The 20908-nt window shown below is 42.7% G+C and overlaps 1 protein-coding gene across 1 annotated transcript in view; it reads left to right on the top strand.

Annotated features, from left to right (window-relative positions):
• Positions 1-20908, top strand: part of adamts6 (ADAM metallopeptidase with thrombospondin type 1 motif, 6) — a 61650-nt gene that overhangs the window by 1154 nt on the left and 39588 nt on the right. The window contains exons 2-10 of the mRNA XM_056404184.1: positions 691-1110; positions 1214-1602; positions 3774-3948; positions 4593-4816; positions 5274-5357; positions 7220-7365; positions 11264-11307; positions 14304-14409; positions 17663-17809. Coding sequence (XP_056260159.1) covers positions 1011-1110; positions 1214-1602; positions 3774-3948; positions 4593-4816; positions 5274-5357; positions 7220-7365; positions 11264-11307; positions 14304-14409; positions 17663-17809 — 1415 coding nt within the window. The 5' untranslated portion in view covers positions 691-1010. The remainder of the gene's footprint in view (positions 1-690; positions 1111-1213; positions 1603-3773; positions 3949-4592; positions 4817-5273; positions 5358-7219; positions 7366-11263; positions 11308-14303; positions 14410-17662; positions 17810-20908) is intronic.

Genomic DNA, 20908 nt, shown 5'->3' with positions numbered 1-20908 from the left:
TCAAAGATAATGAACTCTGTGGGAGATTGTCATTCGTTTACCACAAGCTAGAGCTGCAGGCAATGTTTATTTTTCATTAAAGCTGCAATGATTAATGGAGTAATTGACTAATCGACCAACAGATTGATTGTTTCTGTCGTTTTTCAGGCAAAAACTTTCAACGTTTTTCAGGTTCCAGCTTCATAAATGTGCAGATTTGCTGCTTGTTGGTTTATTTCTTTGTAAATTGAACATGTTTGGGTTTTTGAGCGTTGGTCAGATAAAAGACGCAACTCCAAGATATCATGTTGGACTACTTTAACATTAGTTGTGAATCTCTGATTTTCATTACTGATTGATCCACCAGTTCTTTGTGGATTAATCCATCAAACATTTGGCCCATAAAGTTTCAGATAACAGTGGAAACTGCCTGTCAGACCTTAAGGTGACATCTTCAAATTGCTTGTTTTGTCAGAGCGACCGCCTGCAGCAAATCTTGACATTTGAGAAGCTGGAAACAGTGAACTTTCAGTATGTGCTTAAAAAATTACAGAAATGATCAATATAATATTAGAATAGTTGCGAGTTAATCACACATTGATTGCCGATTAATTGACTGATCGTTTCAGCCCTACAACAGACAGCAATCTGAGTAAGTGATAATTCCTAGAGATAAAGGGTCATTTAACCTCTGATTGATTTCCTCCACAGGAATGCAGATGGATCGGTCAAGACAAGTTCCCAATATAGAGCTTCCTGTTTGGAGTTACACCTGAGAGTGACTGTGCGTCTGATGGATTACGGTGTTTTCTACGAGCTGCTGACATGAATTCAGAGGCCAGTGGGATGTGGAAGTTCTCGCCTACAGGAGAAATCTGAGACCCCGGATGAGCTTTCGAGCACGACGAGAACATTTCAGCGAAGGAGACAAACCATGGACTTGTTATGGTGTGGCATCGGACCGACCGTGTGCTTTTAACCCGTTTGTAGCACCCTCTACCCCCACCCCATGTCACATCTTTCCCTGAATTATGGAAATTTTGTGGAAGACGCTGACTTGGACACTGAGCCTGGTGGTGATGGCTGCTTCTGAATTTCAAAGCGTCAACAGACTTTCGCACAACTCTCAAGGTATGATGTAGACAGTTCGGACAGGGAGATTATTGTAACGCTATGTTCATTGTCACAACATCTTCTCTTCTCCACTCTTCTCCTTTTCTTTCTCCCGTAAAAGAGGAGTTCCTGTCCTACCTGCAGCACTACCAGTTGACTGTCCCGGTGCGGGTGGACGAGAACGGAGAGTTCCTGAGCTACACTGTGAAGCACCACCGGCCGGGCCGACGGAGACGGGGGGCGGTGGACCCCATAATGGGGCCGGTGCCCGCGTTGGACCCGGACCCTCCAGAGTCCCGGCTGTTCTACAGACTGTCAGCTTACGGAAAGCACTTTCACTTAAACCTGACACTCAACCCCCACCTGGTGTCGAAACATTTTACAGTGGAGTATTGGGGCAAAGAAGGGCTGGAGTGGCGTCATAACATGGTAGATAACTGTCACTATGTTGGATTCTTGCAAAATCAGCACAGTACGACCAGAGTGGCGCTCAGCAACTGCAAAGGCCTGGTGAGTACAAAGTGGCATTTTAATTATTACCAGTGACCAGCCCACACTCGAACTGCCCCTCGAGCCACATAGAGTTCACACTCCTTCCCTTCAGATACTAACGACAGTACATATACCTGACTTGTGCTGCTCTCATGTCAGCCAGTCTTTCAGGATTAAGCCAATTGTAGTTTGCTTAAAACAATCTTGGCCTCTTTCCACTTGGCACACTGAGTCTGAGCAGGCAGCTTGTAGTGAGGTGATGCTCATGTATCACATCATCGTAGTGATCTGTCAGCGCTGAGCATCGTGGGGGGACTTTTCTTTCCAGTTGTGCATTAGATATCACACTTTATCCATGAATTTTCAAAGCCTCAGTGCAGACCACATTTATCTGGTTGATCCTTTTTGTGATCTGTAAAATAATGTGTCTAACTCGTAGATATTACCCCATTTCGGAGTGCTCTGTTCAAAAACAAAACCGAACAGCGGTAACAAGGCATCTAATTATCCTGTCTAAGCTTTTAGTCCTCAGGCTTTTATCCACAGACTGTGCGACTGTCCAGCTTCTCTTTCGCTAATCAAGGAATTGGAAGAAATTTTAATAGCTGTTATCCCTCCTTGCTTCAGACTAACTCTAAAGAAGGGAGAAAAAAAAGGCCCTGCTTCTTATTGGCAAATGGAGTCATGTGGAGAAAACATCTAGCCAAATGTGTTGGCAAGACCTGCGCCGAGTATCATAAATTGAATTAGTGTTTGCCCTTTTTTCTAACAGCACCAAAAATGGACAAAAATGTGTCTGTACTTTAATGTAATCAGCTGTCTGTGCAGTTTGAGATCTTGACATCACACACTATTAAAACCATAAATCGAGGATGTTTCTGTTTGCTAGTGTGATGTGTGGTTAATTGCTGTCATTGTGGGTTTTACAGAGTCAAACCAGTGTTTTCCACAAACTCACTTTAAAGGACTCCTCTCTATTGGCACTGGAGGGCAGTGAATGATGTTTTAATGTTGGTGTGACTGTAATATTGATTATTTGGGGTTTGACTGCACACTAGTGACTAATAAATGATTGCAACAGACAAAATAAGTTAAAAAAAAAATGGTCACAGCCTGAGATATTGTGACTTTTAGTCCCAAGTATCAGTCAAACTCTAAAAACACTGAATCCTACATTTCCCATAATGCAACTCAAGACTTTCCCTGCCAGGCAAATACATATGTATGTCAAACACCACCAGTTTAAATTGTCAGCTTGCTGTAAAAATGTAAAGCCTCTTGGCCCACGCTAAGCTAACCTGGATGACGTCATCAGGGTTAGCTTATGTTTTCAGACTCAAAAAACTTCTGTAGAGCCACATAAGAAACTTTACAACGGTTGACGGTGTGTTCAGACAGAAAGCAAAGACAATTTTTGCCTTGGATTATTTGCGCAAATTTGACCATTTGTGTTTCTTCTCCCCAAACAGCCCAAGTACCAACCGCGCAGACGTTAGCTGTACGCTAGCTAGCGAACACTGACTGTTGCTAGCTAGATGCTCAGCTCATCTCAGCCTCTGACTGCTCTAAGAAACTCACTAGAAACTCTGGTTCAGTCTCTTTCCTTCTTCCCCTCATCTCTGTATGTTCATGAAGCAGATTTATTAAGCTGGATTTGTGCAGTTTTTTTCTTGTCTAGCCTCTGTTTTGAAGCGTGTTGTTGGAATTTACTTTTAATATTCGATAAATTAGCTTCAGTACAGCAGTTACTAACGATGATAAACTAACGGCGACCCCTCGACGCCCTCATCTTCTCGTCTCTTCTGTCAAGTCGCTAAAAACATAAAATATTAAATAAGCAACAATATCATACATATGAATAAACATACGAAGCAAGTCAAATGACAAAGTGTTGAGAAATGCTCTGTTCCAAAGCTCGATTTTTCACTTCGGCTCTCTGTTCACTTCTGATGCAATCAGGTCGTTTGTTTGCGTCTCAATCTGTCTGAACTCACAGTAACAACTCAACTGAACTTTATGTGTAAAATAGTTGAGGTACCCCTTTAATAGAGTGAAATAAGAAATACAGAACATGCACTGTAAGTTTTTCTTGCATTTTCTTAAGGTTTTTGCATTCAGTATTGATGTTTGCTTGTGTTTGTAACCTGTTTCTTTCACTGATTTTTTTTTTTTTTTCCTTCCCTGACAAGCATGGTGTTATAACAACAGAGGAAGAACAGTATTTAATAGAGCCATTAAAGAACATATCCTCCACCACCTCCAGTGAATGGAACCTGGAAGAAGCACAGCAACATGTTATTTATAAAATGTCTGCCATTCCCTCACCGCAAGAGCATAGCCAGGAGTTCAGCTGTGGCATTTCAGGTTGGTGAACCTCCATCTGGGTTGGACTCTGTGTGGGTGGAACTGACGTAAAGGAATAACTATACATAGCAGGTTAGAGGAAGTGCTGGTTTGGTTCTAGGCCCAGGTTCTGGTAGACATGACCGGGCCTCTTGTGTGCTATAGTTGCTCCTGGCCTGGACACCTTTCAACCTGTAAGAGAAAGTCTCGCTCCAGCTTTCATAAAAGGCCCTTCAGTGCATAAAGAGAACTTGGCTCTGACTTTTATTGAAGCACAAATCCTATTTATAGAACCAGCAATCATGTTCAGATTTTAAAATTTAGACAACTCAGTGCCCCCAAACACTCTGGCCCCTGAGATATGACGAATTGGAAAAAGAACCAGGTGGATATTTAGGTATTTGGGCCAAGGTCTTATAAGAAACAGCAAAGGCTGTCATCGCCAGGAAGCTAGCATGCCCTAACATGTATCATCTTATAGCTTTTTCCCAGAGCATCTGGGTCATAAAGCAAAGGCTTTAGCCGCAAGGTTCAAAGGGGCAGATTCCCTACGTGCATCTACCATTCACAAACCAGCTCTCTCACGTAGATAATGCATCATAAGTTTGATTGATTGTTATTTCACATTTCACTACAACCCGCAGTTGTCTCCCTGTCGTTCACAGACCTCATTAAAAGCAGTGCACCTTGCCAGTTTAGCACACCTCCACCTGTCCACTCGTCCCCTGCCCCCCAGAACGACAGCGAGCGGTCCAACAGCACCCACAGACAGAGGCGCTCCGTCAGCACCGAGCGCTTCGTGGAGACGCTCGTGGTCGCTGACAAAATGATGGTCGGTTACCATGGACGCAAAGACATTGAGCACTACATCTTGTCTGTAATGAATATTGTAAGTTTGATCCTAATTTTTGGTCATGTTGTCGTTACCTACCGCACAGTTGAACATACAGTTTTAATTGTTTCCAGTTTAGTTGGTGGATATGTGTTGTAATGTTTAGAGCTGCCGATTATTTCTTTGTTTTATCAGTTGATTCTTTTGTCCAGAAAATGTCAGAAAACAGTGAAAGATGCCGGTTACAATTTCCAACAACGTCCTAAACAATCCAAAACCCAAGACTATTCAGTGTGGTGTCATGTACAACAAAGAAATGCATCAAATACTCACATTTTAAAGGCAGGAACTAACAAATATTTGGCATTTTTTCTTTAAATAATTATTAAAATGATAATATTCGAAAGCTCTAGGAGGTTTTACAGGAAAGTATTTAATGAAGGAAGGTGAGATGTTATGGCATATGGACACAATTTGTCTGACTTTGTGTCTTTTCTTCTTTTCTGGAGGTCAGGTTGCCAAACTTTACCGTGATGCCAGTCTAGGAAATGTTGTGAACATTATTGTGACCCGGCTGATTGTTCTGACTGAAGATCAGGTGAGAAAAAAAATCTCTGTTTGTTTGTTTAAAAAAAAAATTCATTTCACTAACTCTAATCTGTCCATTCAATATTACCATGAGCCCTATATAGTGTCTGCACCCTCACCTGTAGTGAGTGTATAACTGATACGCTTGGCGTGAGTGGGCTGCAGTATTTTATGTGATTGCCGTGGCTGAAGGGGAGAGAGAGGAGAGACTATTCACCATATGGCCACCACTTCAGATGAAAGATGTGCTCAGGCATCTTCCCTCAGGGAGCCTCGATTGAGGATTTTTACATGCACTGTACATGTGTATGTATGTGTGATGGGAGAAACAGAGTGTCTCCCTAGCATCTGCTTTTTTCTAAAGGGGTCATAGCGGCTCTTTATGTAGCATCAGGTCCAAAAAAAAAAAAAAAGAAAGAAAGAAAGAAAGAAGGTTTCATGTTAAATAGAGCCACACTTTGATCCAAAAGGAAGGAAGTACTAGTCTAATTGCCATGGATTCGGATTAACTGATCAGAAAATAGTTCGAAAATATTTTATGGTGAAAGTGAATCACTGACGGGCGGTTGAGCTGTTCAGTATTGTGCTGTAATCAATCAGTGGGTAAGCTGAGTTCAGCACTGCATCATCAGCTGGAAACGTAACGGTCTGCTATAATTGAACCTATTACATTCATAGAAGTAGATGCATTTTGCAGACTCCACTACAACTTCCCCAACCGTCCTTCTTTTCCTGCTGCTCCTCTTTCCCCTTCTCCTGCTTTTTGTTTTAGCTTCTCTTAAAATACAGTATTTCCTCTCCTCCTTTGACTCTCCTAACTCCTTCTGCTATAAACGGCTTTACCTTTTACCAGAACTGCGCTACGCTTAAATCAAATACAAAAAACATGTAGCTGTTCCAGAAACTTGTTCTCCAACCTCCCACTGATCCCAGTACAATCCTCCTCCATATAATTCATCCGGATAATTGTTTTACTCTGTCGGCCGCTGTGGCTCAGTGGTTAGCAGTTTCATGACAGTGTAACTTTTTTTTTTTTTCTCTTTTTGCCTTTATTGGATAGAAGACAGTTGAGACAGACAGGAAGTGAGTGGCGAGGGAGGGTTGTGACGTGCAGCAAAGGTGTCTGGCTGTAATTGAACTAGGGACGCTGTGTGCACTTAATCATAGCACTGAGCTACGTGACAATCCTCATGGCACATACTTTGATAACTTTTGCGTAGGTAGAAATGTACTGTTTAAGCATTATTACAATTGCTTTCAATTAGTCCACATGTATTCATCATGAAAATGGATCTTTTCAAGTTGTTTGGTACTGTAGCGTATAGTATACAATATGATGCGATACGATACGATATGATACGATAAAGTACAATATCACACGATACGACACGAAACTATACCAAGCGGTACGATATGACACGACACGTCATGAGAAGTTGTAAAATGCTATAATATGTTACGATACAAAGCAACACAACATATGATATGATACAATACAACATGACATAACAATACGATACATATGATGCGATAACAACACGCTAACAAGACGACAGTATATGACACAACACAATATAATACAATCTGATCGACACGACACGATTCGACACAAGACAGTTTGATATGATACAAAATGATACATCCCAACACTGAATGATACAATAAAACACAATACGACATTATGGGACACGATACACGATACAGCCCAATAACAACACAACGCGGTACAATGTGACGAAATGACACATTAACTGATACGATACGATGTTTTCATGCACTAAAAGAAGCTGTATTGTGTTTTGTCATGTGGTTTTGTTTTACTATTCATACTGTTGCACCCTATTGCATGTGTGTTGTGTTGTCTTTCTGCAGCCAAACCTGGAGATTAACCATCATGCTGACAAGTCTCTGGACAGTTTCTGTAAGTGGCAGAAGTCCATCTTGTCTCATCACAGTGATGGCAACAGTATTCCTGAAAATGGGATGGCTCATCACGACAATGCTGTCCTAATCACTCGGTAAGTGTGCTGGGTGTGGACCACATTTTCCTAATATTTCGGCACGGATTCGTGTACTTCAAAGAGTGAGAGTTGTTCTTTGCAGTTGCTACTTTTGTTGTAAATAGTGCTAATTTTCTCATTTTGAGCAAATAGGTTGCAGGTTATTTTCTGTGCTGTTGGCTCACAGAGGCTGTGCGGTCACGGTTCAGCTTCACACTGTAGATGTGTGTGTGTATGTGTGTGTGTGTGTGTGTGTTTTCTAATAGAGGTAGCCAGCAGCTACAGCAATGTCCAGTTCTTCGGCACACACTTAACCTGTACCCGTTAGAGCTGATGGGAATAAAGACCTTAGTTCTGAAAATAAAATGTGCTGTACCTGTCACACTGCAATTTATTTCAAGGGTGTTACCTTAAAACAGTAAAACCTCTGTCATTACCTGGAATAGGCTTCATTGTTGCCAGGATGTTTTGGCCACATAGCCTCACAACTGAAGCATATTCCCCCCATTGGTTTTGTCTAGAGAGAGGATGGTGTTCTGTGATTGACATGGGCGAAAGCCAAGATTTTGGACTCTCTGGGTTGTCCGTCAGGTGATGGTCTGCAGCTCCTTTGGGTCCTGTTTTTATATTTTTGGTTTTAGCTTCACTCCGTAAGTACCAGTACCAAAGACTGCTTAGTAGCGTCTTGGGATTTGTCTCTGAGGCTGTAATTATTTCAATTTCCTCTCTAGGATGTGATCAATATGTTCCTATTCTCATTGTTTTAAGATGCCAAACACCTCTTGGAACTGGCTGGTGACTCACAAACATACTCAGTCATATTTAGGAGCCTTGTACTCCACAAACAGTAGCTGCATGGTAATTTTCAGACCAAGTCTGCACAACCCAACCTGCACCACCTATCAGGAGAAAAAAGCAATAGCAGCAGATGTAGACACATCAGTGTTGCCACCTATGGTAAAGTTGTTATGGCTAATGTAGCTACTAGCAAAAACTTTACAACATCATCCCAATGGAGATTTTACAGAAGTAAACTTAGTATTAACTCTGTTGCTTTTGGCTCTGCTTTGGTCTCCAACAAAGCTTTAGTTTGCTACTTGTTCCACTTTCTTTGCAAGATAGCAGCTAACTAGGTGATAAGGTAGCTAGCGGGGTAGTGGTTTGTCATAGCTGGTTTGCTATGAAAAGCTGCAACTTGATAGATGAGAGCAGCAAGGCTGAACCATACAGTAAATGTGCTAATGCATGCTAGTGCAAAAAACTGTAAAACCAACAACAATTGAGCTGCAATGTTTTGTGCAGCTCTACCAAGTAATTAAATGTTAATACAATATTAGCGATTCGCAATAGCTAAACTCTGTGCAACTCATTCAATTCCTATTCCATTTTTTTAACCATGCTAACGGTATAAACCACTTTGGTCCATGTTGAAATATCTCAACAACTATTGGATACATAACCATGAAATGTTGTGCAGAGTTCTGTGGTCACTAGACAATGAGTCCTAATAACTTATGTGGATCCCTTGACTTTTCTTGTAGCGCCAACATGAGTTTCACATTTGTTGTTTACAGCTATTGATAGGATTGCCATGACATTTGGTGCACACATTCAGGTCGCCCTAAGGATGAATTGCAGTAAGTTTAGTGATCTCATGACACTTCATCTATAGATCAAGTCTAGATATAGATCAAATTTCAGTTTGTCTTGTCATACTGCAGTTTTCCTCATTGCCTGCAGGTGACACTGGCATGAATTTCGTAGAAGCTTTACTGCCTGTAGGTGGCGCACATCAACACTGCTGTTGCTTTCTGTTGCTGATTGGTAGCCAAGCCCATAATTAACCTCAGTGCTTCGAGTCACTTCCATATGGTTTTGAGTAAATATAGTATTGGTGAATAGTTAAACCGAGGCAAAGCGTAGGCGAGAGATAATGAGATAATAAGCTGTGGGGAGGGCGCACCAGCTGAGCTCAGAGATGCTAACATTGGAGATTGTATAAATAGCTGATGGTAGACACCAGGAAGCTCTTATTAACCACCATGTCTGGAGGAGCAGTCAGACATTCCTCGTGATGGTGGAATGCGCCTGAAAAGGTTCAGTATGATTTAAAGATGGCTGATGATTGCAGCACAAGCACCATCTCAGAGGACATTTATTTAATTCATTCTTTTGGAGCGTTGTGTCTTTGGTTTCTCGATCAAAGAAGAGCTGAAACTATGAATATTTTAATGACATAAGTTGTTTTTCATGCAAAAACACAAAACATTAAGCCAGTGTTTTACAGGCAGGGTGAAACCAAAGGCACATATGCCTTTAAAATGTTTTATTTGTTTATTTATTTTTATCTTTGTAAGAATAAAGAATTTATCTATAAAACTATTTGTTTTAGGGCTATATCCAACAGTTAATGTCATTTTCCCCATTAAAGGAGCTATTTGTAAGTTTTGCCATTGCTACATAGCCAACGTTAGCATTTACAGCTGTTTATTTACCAGTCTAGAAGACACGTTGCGAGTTCAGCATCAAACTTTCCTCTACTCACCAACAGCTGTCTCCAGAGGTGGAAGACAACACCAATGTTAACTCTTTTCTCTATCACGTCTTTTCTTCTTTTGAAGTTAGCACACTAACCAGCTATCCCCGGCCTGTCTCGCCACTTTCCGATAGCGAGTCACTGTGGCCTCCAATCTGCCCTGAAGACGTAGCACTACTCAGAGGGCGTATGATGACTTCTTGTCTCGTAAACACAACAAAGGCCGAAGCTCTTGCCAAGCAACAATCACTACCACCCGCTCCCAGTACGAGCCAGTGTTTGGCAGAAGAGAAAAATGACAAATAGCCTCTTTAATTACAGAGTTAGAGCAACTTATATTAATACTCATTTGGGAAAAAATGACTCATGTATGAGTGTGTATCTCACTACCAGACTAGAGATGTAACTGACTGTACATTTACTCGTCAGGGAAAAATATTTCTGCTAGATGGCCACGGGCCGCTATGTGCCTCCCTCTGGTGCATCTCAGGTTCCTCATTACACACATCAAACCAATCCCAACTTTGTAATTCATCCAAACACTCAGAAATGAATACAGTTATTATTTAAGAAATATAGGGACTGAGGCCTTCACGGGCAGCAGGACACACAAAACCTTTTCCATTCAGATGATTCACCTTCCTCGTCTCCCTACTCATCGTCATAAAAGTGACCTCTGCGGCTTGTTTGTCTGTCTGTGCGTCGGGGAGCGTTTTGCCTTGTTTGGAATGCGGCCTGTCACGTTCTAAATAAAGACACTGATGGAAATTGTGGAAAAAAAAAAAAAAAACATCAAAACAAATAGACGTCCTGAACGAGGTCACGATTGTACCTCACTGGTTTGGAGCTGCTCCACTGGGGGAGGAGGGAGAGAGAGCAGAGAGGGAGAAGAAGCAAAGGAAGAGGAGTTTATGGAGAAATGAAAGAAAGAAAGGGAGGGCGGGAGTGAGGGGAAGGAGAGTGAAATTAAATTTGCTGTGCCCTTGGTTTTAATAGATTAAAAGCTTTAGGAATGATTGGATCATTTATTTGAAATGTATGATGTGTTCTTAAAGAATTGGGGCTCAAGAGTGTTCAGGCCTCCCCTCCCTTCGCTCTATTGGATTACCTGTATGTGCGTTACAGGGGGGTTAACACGAGGGACCGAAGCCTTTCACTCTTATTCTGATTCTGCGTGTTAGACCTGGATGACATTTCGCTGACAGATGTAGGAGCGAACCAGGTGTTCTCAGAAACTTCACGATAAGCTATTGTTATGCTAAATGTTGAGATTGTATCTGTGTGATTAAATATGGAAAGAATGGAGCGACAAAGAGCCAGCGGAAGAAGTCGAGTCAATTTAACTATTATTGTTCTTTCCCTTTTCTTGCCTCTCCTCAGGTATGACATCTGCACCTACAAGAACAAACCCTGTGGTACCTTAGGTGAGTATATACAGTCATTTGACATGTGTTTTCTTGCCAAATAGGTAACCTTAGCTGCCGTCGACTATACGAGTCTCATTCTTCTCTTTTCTCCCCTCTGGAGAGGTTTTCGTTTTCACCTTCTGCGTGTCCTCAGACAAACCTTATTTAGCAACCTTCGCAGTCTCCCCCTTCAGAGGAACACCAGACGGCTCCTGCAAGACATAATGAGAAGGATGTTTTCACTTGTGTTATTATAGCTCCTCAGTGGCTCTCCTTGTTGTCGGTTGAGGCCGGGAGCCGTGAACCTGGACAGCCGTGGTCACCTCCTCCACACGGCCTCGCATTTATAAAACTCCTCTGTCTCTCTCCTCCGCCTCTAACCTCAGTTTGTCCAAGGTGTTTACACTTCCACCGGGACTCAGAGGGAGAAAGGAAAAGGTATGTGTTGGAAAGTCGAAGAGGAGGAGGAGGTAAAGGGGGGGAGGGGGATTGAAGGATAAAGAGCAGAGTAGTGACAGAAGGAGGAGATGGAAAAGAAGAAGAGGAGGAGTTGAAAGGAAAATGGAAGGGGAAAAGGACAATTACAGGGAGTGTTAGAGTATGCAGGAGGGAGATAGAGTGGGTGATATGCTGGTTGTGGAGGTGCTGGGGGTGGAAAAAGGACAGCGAGCGGTGGCAGAGACCCTTCCCCTCCTCTCCTCTCCTCTCTTTCCCTCCCCTCTCCACAACCCCTCGCCCCACCCCGAACCTCCTACCCACCCAGGCCTTCTCCTCTCCTCATCTTATCTTTGTAAAGGCCCTGCAGGCACCACAGTATATCTTGGAGGTAATATTGTGACTTCAGGGGTGGTTTGACAGATTGACCGCATTCGTCACATTCCCCGGTCGCTTTAATTGCCCTGGCATCTGCTTGGCTTCCTCGTTGTCTCTACTCCCAGACCCACCCCCCACCCCCCACCCTCCTCCTCCTTCTCCTCTCGGGGATCATGCTCCCGGGTCAGATCGCTGGCCTTTAGGGTCGCCGAGTAATCACGGGGCTGGAGATAATACACAGTCCACCCGGGTGTGAAGAGAAAACACTTGCAATGCAATTTGTGTGTGTGTGTGTGTCTCACTCTCACACACACACACACTCACACACACACACACACACACACACACACACACACACACACACACACACTCGCCTTACTCTCTCTAACCCACACATTCTTAAACTAATCGTAGAGTAGCCACCCTCCTTTCTTTCCCTCCCTCTCCTCCTCCTTTCTTCACCTCCAGGCTCCCTCTTTCCTCTGTAATGTAATGGTTTCAGTGGCCTCCTGATTTGCGAGTCTATTCTTGTTTAGCCTCTTTAGTAAAGAAGAAACAAAAAGCCATGCCACTTTAAGCGGGGAGGCAAAAAGTTCACGCAAACTATACAGGAAAGTGTGAAGCAGCGGCGAACCACCGGAACGTGACTCACGTAGTCGCTCGCTTGTTTTATCGACATCACGCTTTTGCAAAAGTCTCAGAGCATGTTAGGCGAGTTGCAAAACGGTGCCTCTGCATGCAAAACAAAAATTGAGAGTTTGAATTTCTTGAGATTGATTTAAAGCGTCAGTGCCTGCTTTGTCTGATGCACCTATTTTAAAAGTAATGTGGTCTAACACAACAATCCAGCAGTAACTGTTCCCTTCATGCAGCTTTGTGTTACTGACAGGTGTTTCTATTATTTTATCCACACTATTTATATCAATGAGGGAAGGCGAAATAACCTCTAATAATATTTAATCTAATATAATAGCTCCTTGTTAGTTTATTTTTCCTGGTTTTCAGATTCATTCCATTCATTGAAAAGTGCTGACTATTCCACATTAATTAGCATTTTCTCTGGCCGGTTTTCTGGAAATGTGGTTAAAATTTGTGCTAAATGTGGATGGAAACTTGACTGGTAACATCTGGGGATCTAGGATTACTCTTAAGAAAGAAATGTTACTCTTGAATGATTTCAGAATTTCATTTTTTAATAATGTGAGCAACACAAATAAAATCCCATTCACCTACATTTTACTGAAGGGGAGGCAGATGTCTTAAGAAAAGCTTTGGGGCCGAATGAATCTAAAACTGTCTGTGTGACTCAATACAACAAGAGTTAAGTGAGAAAATGTGTTAATTGGTTGAACTGATCCGTTAAGTTTTGTAAATAATTTAACACCTGAAAACATCTAAAAAGAATCTATCACTATGTTGTAAAGAACAATTAAAACAGTCTTTCCTTCACACTCATTAATACACATCCCCCAACACACACACACACACACACACACACACACCTGCTTTGCGCTGTCATATGATCCACTCTCCAGTCACCTGTAGATGTAATCTGTGAAGAATTGCCTCCTGTCTCCCTATCTGACCTGTCAGGCTGTAGGAAAAAAAGGACTTGCGACACCTGGATTGTGGAGTGGTTTTAACTTTAAACACCCTCTCTCTCTCCCTTTCTCTCTCTCTCTCTCTCTCTCTCTCTCTCTCTCTCTCTCTCTTCTCGTTCCCTGAGTCCGGTTTTGAAAATGAGGAAACCATCTATATTCTCTGACAGGTTTCTGGTGGGGCACAGCGTTGGTGAGGGGGTTCTTATATTCCCTTCCTTGGCTCGGGTTTTAGGCGATCCCTTGTTACATGAATTGAAATGTGTAAATCTAACCCTTGTCTAGACATTTTCCAGAACTCGCTGTAGTTTGCAAGAAAAGCTGTCTAGCCGGTGATGCTAAACTCAACTCCCCAACCCCCCAAAGCGAATCTACGTATAGCAGCAGATTGTCTTTCAGCGCTGCTGTAAACAGGACCGTCGTATGTGTGGAGTCCCGAGTTTATGACCATGACTCCTGAGAATGCTACATCTTGACCCTGTGTTTGTATGTTTGTCTGGCGTGTGTGTGTGTGTGTGTGTGTGTGTGTGTGTGTGTGTGTGTGTGTGTGTGTGTGTGTGTGTGTGTGTGTATGTGTGTGTGTGTATGTGTTTTTGTGTCCAGGCTTGGCCTCAGTGGCTGGAATGTGTGAGCCGGAGAGGAGCTGCAGCATCAATGAAGACATCGGCCTCAGTTCTGCTTTCACCATTGCTCACGAGATCGGCCACAAGTGAGTTTTAAGACTTTTAAGATCCTAATATAAAATATAAAATTTGACATTACTGTCTGATGCAAATAGCAGAGGTGGGACGGAGCCAACGGGCTTTGTGTGAGAGCTGCTCATATGAACACATCACATTTAAGAGGTTTAAGAGATCTTGTCGCATTCACTAATTTTCTCATATTTGACATTTTCTCTAAAGATTTATGAGCCGTCATATGAGCCATGTTCAGATAGTCTGCCTCTGTCCATGGGGGGGAAACACAGTTTGATTTGAAAATACCTTTCTGCAACATTTAGTTGATTAATCAATTAGTGGATCAACAGAAAATGAAAGGTTCCATATTTTCCTCTTCTCCAGTGTTTCATTTTGAAGTGTTGATCCATAAGAAGATAAATTGTGGTTTTAAGAACCAAAAACCCTCTCAGTGTAGTTTTACATCTCCTCTCTCAGGCTTCTCTCTGGAGCTCTAGTAACAACAGGTCGGTGAGCCAATCAGAAGAGAGGAGGCTCTGAGCCTCTCTTCTGATTGGCTCACTGTTTTTTGAGTGATCCAATAAAAATAAAGCAGATTTCAGGTAAAAACACTCAGAGAAACCAAATCCTGTAAAGGTTTGGATGGTGGGTCCAGGTGGGCGGGGCTTGGTGACTGCTTTGTTGTGACATCACAAAGTTCCAGAAGTCCTGACGGCTGGTTTTAAGGCTCAGTTTCTGAACACAGGCTGTGTGCATTTCTCTGTGGACTGAGGCTTTGATACTTTCACAGTATTAATATAGAAGCTTGACCTGATCTATAATCACACTACACATGGAAATCTCTCTTTATACAATATAGGACCTTTAATTGCAAACAATTCTGATAATTGATTAATTTTTTATGAGGAAACTTTCATAATTCTGTGGTTCCAGCTTTTCAAATGTGAATATTTTCTTTTTAAAAATAATAAACTAAATATGTTTGGGTTTTGGTCTGTTGGTCAAACAAAACAAGACATTTGAAGATGTCACCTCGGGTCATTTCTGACATTCTGACATTATATAGACTCAATAATTTAATTGACTAATTGAGAAAATAGACATAGATTAATCAGTAATGAGTTGCAGCTGTAATTATGTTGCAAAAACCAACTAAAATAAAAGTTAATAATTATAATAAACCTAATGCAAAGTTATTATTCTGTTCACTGGGTTGTCATCGTCGTGGCTTTCCAGTTTACTCAGAAGTTTGATGTTTTGTCTTTTCCTCACTTCTCGTCCAGATCTTTTTGTTTTCATTGGCAGAGTTTAACGTACCGTATCTTGGCAACACACAGTTGAGCAGCAGCCTCAGGGTTTTTTTATTTATATGCTCCGTCCACAGGAACATCTTCTCTTAAGTCTGACAGTTTAACATCACCCTCTGTTTAATATTCACTCATCCTGCTCGTCTTTATTTCTGTCAGAGTGCAGCGGCGCTCAGATGACACATTGTTGGCAGCTTGGTAATATCTTCTAATCGTTTCTCGTCCCTTAATACGACTGGATGACCGACATGTTTTCGTCTGCTGACAGCAGGACTTGAAGCGCTGCGTGCACAGGACGCCCTTTATGGCAAATTTAGGGGCATTTATTGAGCAAGTGATCAAATCTCACAAAACAGAAAATAGTTAGAGAAATTTAGAAGAAGAATACAAAAACATCCTTTCATGATTGTAGCATGAATCCCTTTTTGAATCATTTGTCTTAAGTGTTTTGATGATCTCCTGACTTTTCATTTGTGGGGGTTTTTCTTATTGTTGAATGTCTTGAATTGATGCACACACGCTCAGGATAAAGTGTAATAACTTTGGAGATCCTTTAACTTTTTTTATTTTGTGCCGTCGTCGAGTCAAAATGTCAATTCGTCCAGTATTTTTGTTTATGACCAACTACCTGCAGAACGAGTGATTTTCTCATCATTCTCAGCCGTTTGGAGCTAATTAGTAAACAAAGACAGTAAACATGATGGCTGCTCAAAACACCCGTCACAGAGCTGCTCTCCCTCGCTGTAAACTCACTTTTTACAACATATTTTTAAAATCTTTTTAAAGAGATGTGAGTCCTCATCATCAGATTTATCGACTTCTAGCCAATGGGATTCCTTCTTTTGCTTGAGATCGTTGTAAAACCTTTTATCACTTTCACAAGTGCGCCCTCTAATAATTGCTCTTAAACAAATATTACTTACTACTTGGGTTTGCCAGACCTACATGTAGCGCCCCCCCCCCCCCCCTCCATCCCTCAGCAGTCGTCTTGAACTGTATCTCCACATATTTCCTCATGCAAATGTCAGTGTCCACATACCTCTGGCTCTTTCTTCCTGAATATAAAGCAAAATAATGATGATGTATTAGTCTACGTATCCCTCTCGAGAGAGTTCAGCAAGATGGCGATTTCCTTTATTATGTCTCGTGTCTGCTTCTGTTGTGGGGCAGTTGTAAAAATAGTCTCTGCTTCTAGAGGATGTTTAAAAAAAACACACTGCAGCGGGGTTTCAACCGGGGGCTGATTTATTTCCAGAGTAGGGTAAAATGTCATAAACGCCAGCCTTAGAAAAACAGGTTCAGGCTGTGCGATGTGGTCGGGTTTGTTATATACATTAGACCTGATTTGTGCTCCTGGACTGGAAGGAAAAGTAAGCTTTGACATCCTGCTGTAACCTGAGATTCTCTCTCAAATGATATCCAGACAGATAAGAGTTTTTTTTTGTTTTATTTTAATGAATTGTTAAAATTATTTATTTTCCTCAGCAGCTTTCATAACAGAACACAAGGTTGCGAGTTGTTTGGGTTTTGAGTCTATTTCTCTCGCTGGTGTCTGTTGCAGCGATTGATCTAAAGGAACCCCCCCCCCCCCCCCCCCCCCCCACACACAAAAAAAAACCACCTCACCCCCCAACCCGTCCTCCCTCCAGTCGGTGGTGACTCCGCCTCCACATCACGGCCTGCTCAGACCTGCAGGCGCTGATTGACAGGCAGGCATCAGAGTGGTAATTAGAACTTTTTCGTTCCTGCCGAGCTCCAGACAGGGTTTGACCCTTGACCCCTCGGGTCTCCTCCACACAGCTGTTTCAGAGCCACAGAGCTTGAACTTTACAGCCAGGGCCACTGAGGGAGACGTCCTCCAGTTCAGCAGTCTGGACTTTCCAGCGTCGCCCCGTCCAAACTGAGCAGTTAACTCGCCAAAGAGAAGGCTCATCATCCCAGCTGCATTAATTTCCAGCTTTTATTTTGTGTGTTTCAGTTTTGGGATGAACCACGATGGGATCGGGAATTCCTGCGGTACCAAAGGCCACGAGACAGCCAAGCTGATGGCCGCTCATATAACAGCCAACACCAACCCTTTCTCCTGGTCCGCCTGCAGCAAAGACTACATCACCAGCTTTCTCGAGTAAGTGGATGATGGTTGTTCCCTGTGGGACTGTCTGAGTGTGTTTGGATTTGCCTGCATGTGTGCGTATATATATGTGTGTGTATGTGAGTGTGTGTGTGTGTGTGTGTGTGTGTGTGTGTGCGTGCAGTACAGAAAAAGGTGCATGCCTGTTTTCCTGCTCGCTCGCAGCCGTCTCGCTTTACAACCCGCTGCCACTGGCTGGCCCTTGTGGTGACCCGCTAGGCTGCCTTGTATGCAAGTCCTTCCCCACTTATTCACATCCATTTCATCACTATGACTCCTGCCAGACCTCCTTGTGGCTGTGTATGATAACTGGGTGCCTTTCACCCTTGCATCCCTGCACCACAAGGCGGGTGATGTTAGAGCTCATGTGGTCCTTTGGTGGTGATGTGTAGGCCAGCTGCTTTCAACCGCTGCTCCACTGTTTTGCGGATAGGTCAAAGGAGACAAAAACTTAGAGCACATGAATAAACAAAAGAGTAACACGGTGACATTTTGGCAGAATGAGTCCTGCCAGCCTGGCATGATTAAAAAAGAACAAAACAACACTTAAAAGGCCAGACAAAACCTGTGACGACAGCAGGACCCGATGAACTAAAAGCTGCCACCCTGATCCCAGCACATCGTAGGTGTATTGAGTTGACTTATAAAAGTTAAATTCAACTGTTGAATGTCCAGGAATCTGAGCAGCCTGGTCCCAAATGAAATCTCCTCTAGCTCTGACGTGGAGACTGTTTGTAGCTGTAGATGAAGACTGACGTTGCTCCGCACACACACAGCTCAAGAGTGAATTATAAAAAAGTGCATTGTAGTTTTTTTCCTGGGAGGGCTCAGCCACTGTTGGGAAAACAAGCTTCATTGTGTTCATTGTTCCCTCCGATGAGAAACATGTTATTCTTCTTTAACTACCAGAGAATGAGGTCAAGGATTCCTCAGCAACTCTCTGAAATTGCTTGCTCGCAGCGATGGCGGGACGGCTGTAAACTATTGCAAAGAGCCACGTTGACTCTGGTGGACAGACGTTGTGCAACACTCACAGCTCTGAGTGAGTCATGGTGTCATTTAAGGTGCTCTAATCAAATTTCTTTATTAACAATGGATGAAATGATTGTGTATAATGAGAAAGGGGTCACTTATTGTGTCTTTTCGCTAAATGTTTTGGGTTTGTTCTGGTTCAGCCTCACTGCTAACATCTGTGTTGTTTCTACATGCAGTAGACTGCAGCTGTTTTAGGTGGAAAAAGTGCCGATAAACCCACTGCACACAACCCGCTCAGCAGCAAACAGCTGAAAGACTAAATCACTGACTTGTCGGAGAACACAGTTGTGGAGAACAAAGCAGAGCTAAAATCCAGTCCAGTGAAAAACTGACTTAGATTCACGAGGTCGCCGGAAACACGTCTCCAAATAAATGCTTATGTTGCTACATGTCGCCTGAATAAGTAAATAGACAACTGGCTTTTCACTATATTAACTATATCAAGGTGATAAGATGCCAGTGTGTGTGTTTGCAGTTTGTTGCAACGACCCCTACGTGGCCCAAAAGGAGGCGATAATGCTGGTGTGACTGCACTTAAAGTGACACACAAACAGACACAACAGCGAGTTCATCGGTTCATGTCAGGACATTAACATTGACAAGCGTCGCTGTCTTAAACGCGCTCTCGTGTTGGGGAACAGGAGTCCACTTAAATCGTCTTTTTCTGCTAGAACAGGTGCGGTTCCCTGATTGCACCCTGCAGCCTTTCAAATTGCAATCATATGATGGAGACACCCAGTTTAATACTACAGCAAACACTCCGTCATTGACCTCTTGGTCAGAAAGCAGAAGACCAGCTGGTATTTCTGTTTCTGTTTACGGTGCAGCCAAACACAATCACGTTGTTTTAATAAAGATGTCAGTCAAAAGTAATTGCAGCCACAGTCTGACTCCCTGCAATATTTGAAACTGATCCGCTGACAAAAAAGAACGACATTTTTGTGTGTGTGTGTGTGTGTGTGTGTGTGTGTGTGTGTGTGTGTGTGTGTGTGTGTGTGTGTGTGTGTGTGTGTCACCACCGCACAAAAAAAACAGACTGATTGTAATTCCTGCAGCGGCTTCACAATAAAAGCCTCCCAGTTTTTCACCAGTGGAATGCTTTTATTGTGAAGCACCAGCAGTAAAAGTGAAGCTTTAGTAGTGAAGTTAACGATGAGATAACATTTGGATTTTTGTGTGAATCCCTTGTGCTTAAGTAGGTAATCAGATTCCAGCATAGGAATGGCCCCGCCCCCCACTAACAATATAAACTGCCAAATTCAGAGCTGATCACTGAGTGTAAAGGCTTTTAAAGGCTAATGCAGAAAAATCTAACAAAAAATATTAAAATCGGGGTTTTATTCAATGAAAGTCTGAAGGATTATAACTTATTTTCCTCGACTGTTACTCTCCTTCCACAGGAGGTCAGAGGTCACACTCCAGCGTAACAGAGTCCGTCAGTACTGCTGCGCTAACATACGTGCTTTTGTATAACAACCTGCATGTATCCGGGTTCAGTTTTAGCTCGGCTCATCACTAAGACCTGAGTGCTGCTTGTAAATGCTAATATGCAACCTTGCTGTGAAGTGTTGGTTGGATGCGTTGCAAGACTGCAGTGTGTGTGTGTGTGTGTGTGTGTGTCTGTTTGTGCGTTCGTGTTTAGTTAGCAGGGCCCTCCAAGAAGGCGGATAATAGCTGCCGTGGTTGTCAGATGATGTTTCCGGCTGAAAGCTGTTAGAGGAGGGTTAGTGAGCAGCACTTGTGACAGAGATGACAGTATTATATGCCAGCTTCCATCTGGGACACAAAGAGCCGCTTCTCTGCTGCTCCGTCGGGTTCCTGTCCATTTCTGGCTCGAGTGTCCGAGGACGACCGAGCAAAAAAAAAGAAAAGAAAGAAAGTTGTTTTACATTTTCGTCTCTAAGCAGAATCACTTCTTGCTTTGCTTGTTATCCCCCCCCACCCCCCATCTGTATCAGTCTACTGCTTGAGTTGTCTTTTCAGTTTTGGTTTTTATTGCATTTAGCTTTTATGTTTCTTACAAAAGGGTTCTGTCTGTAAACTCCAATTATCCTCCCT

The sequence above is a fragment of the Seriola aureovittata genome, chromosome 18 (assembly GCF_021018895.1).
Source record: "Seriola aureovittata isolate HTS-2021-v1 ecotype China chromosome 18, ASM2101889v1, whole genome shotgun sequence".
NCBI classification, from domain to species: domain Eukaryota; kingdom Metazoa; phylum Chordata; class Actinopteri; order Carangiformes; family Carangidae; genus Seriola; species Seriola aureovittata.
The sequence above is the reverse complement of the archived record's forward strand: the minus strand, read 5'-3'. Positions and strand labels throughout refer to the sequence as shown.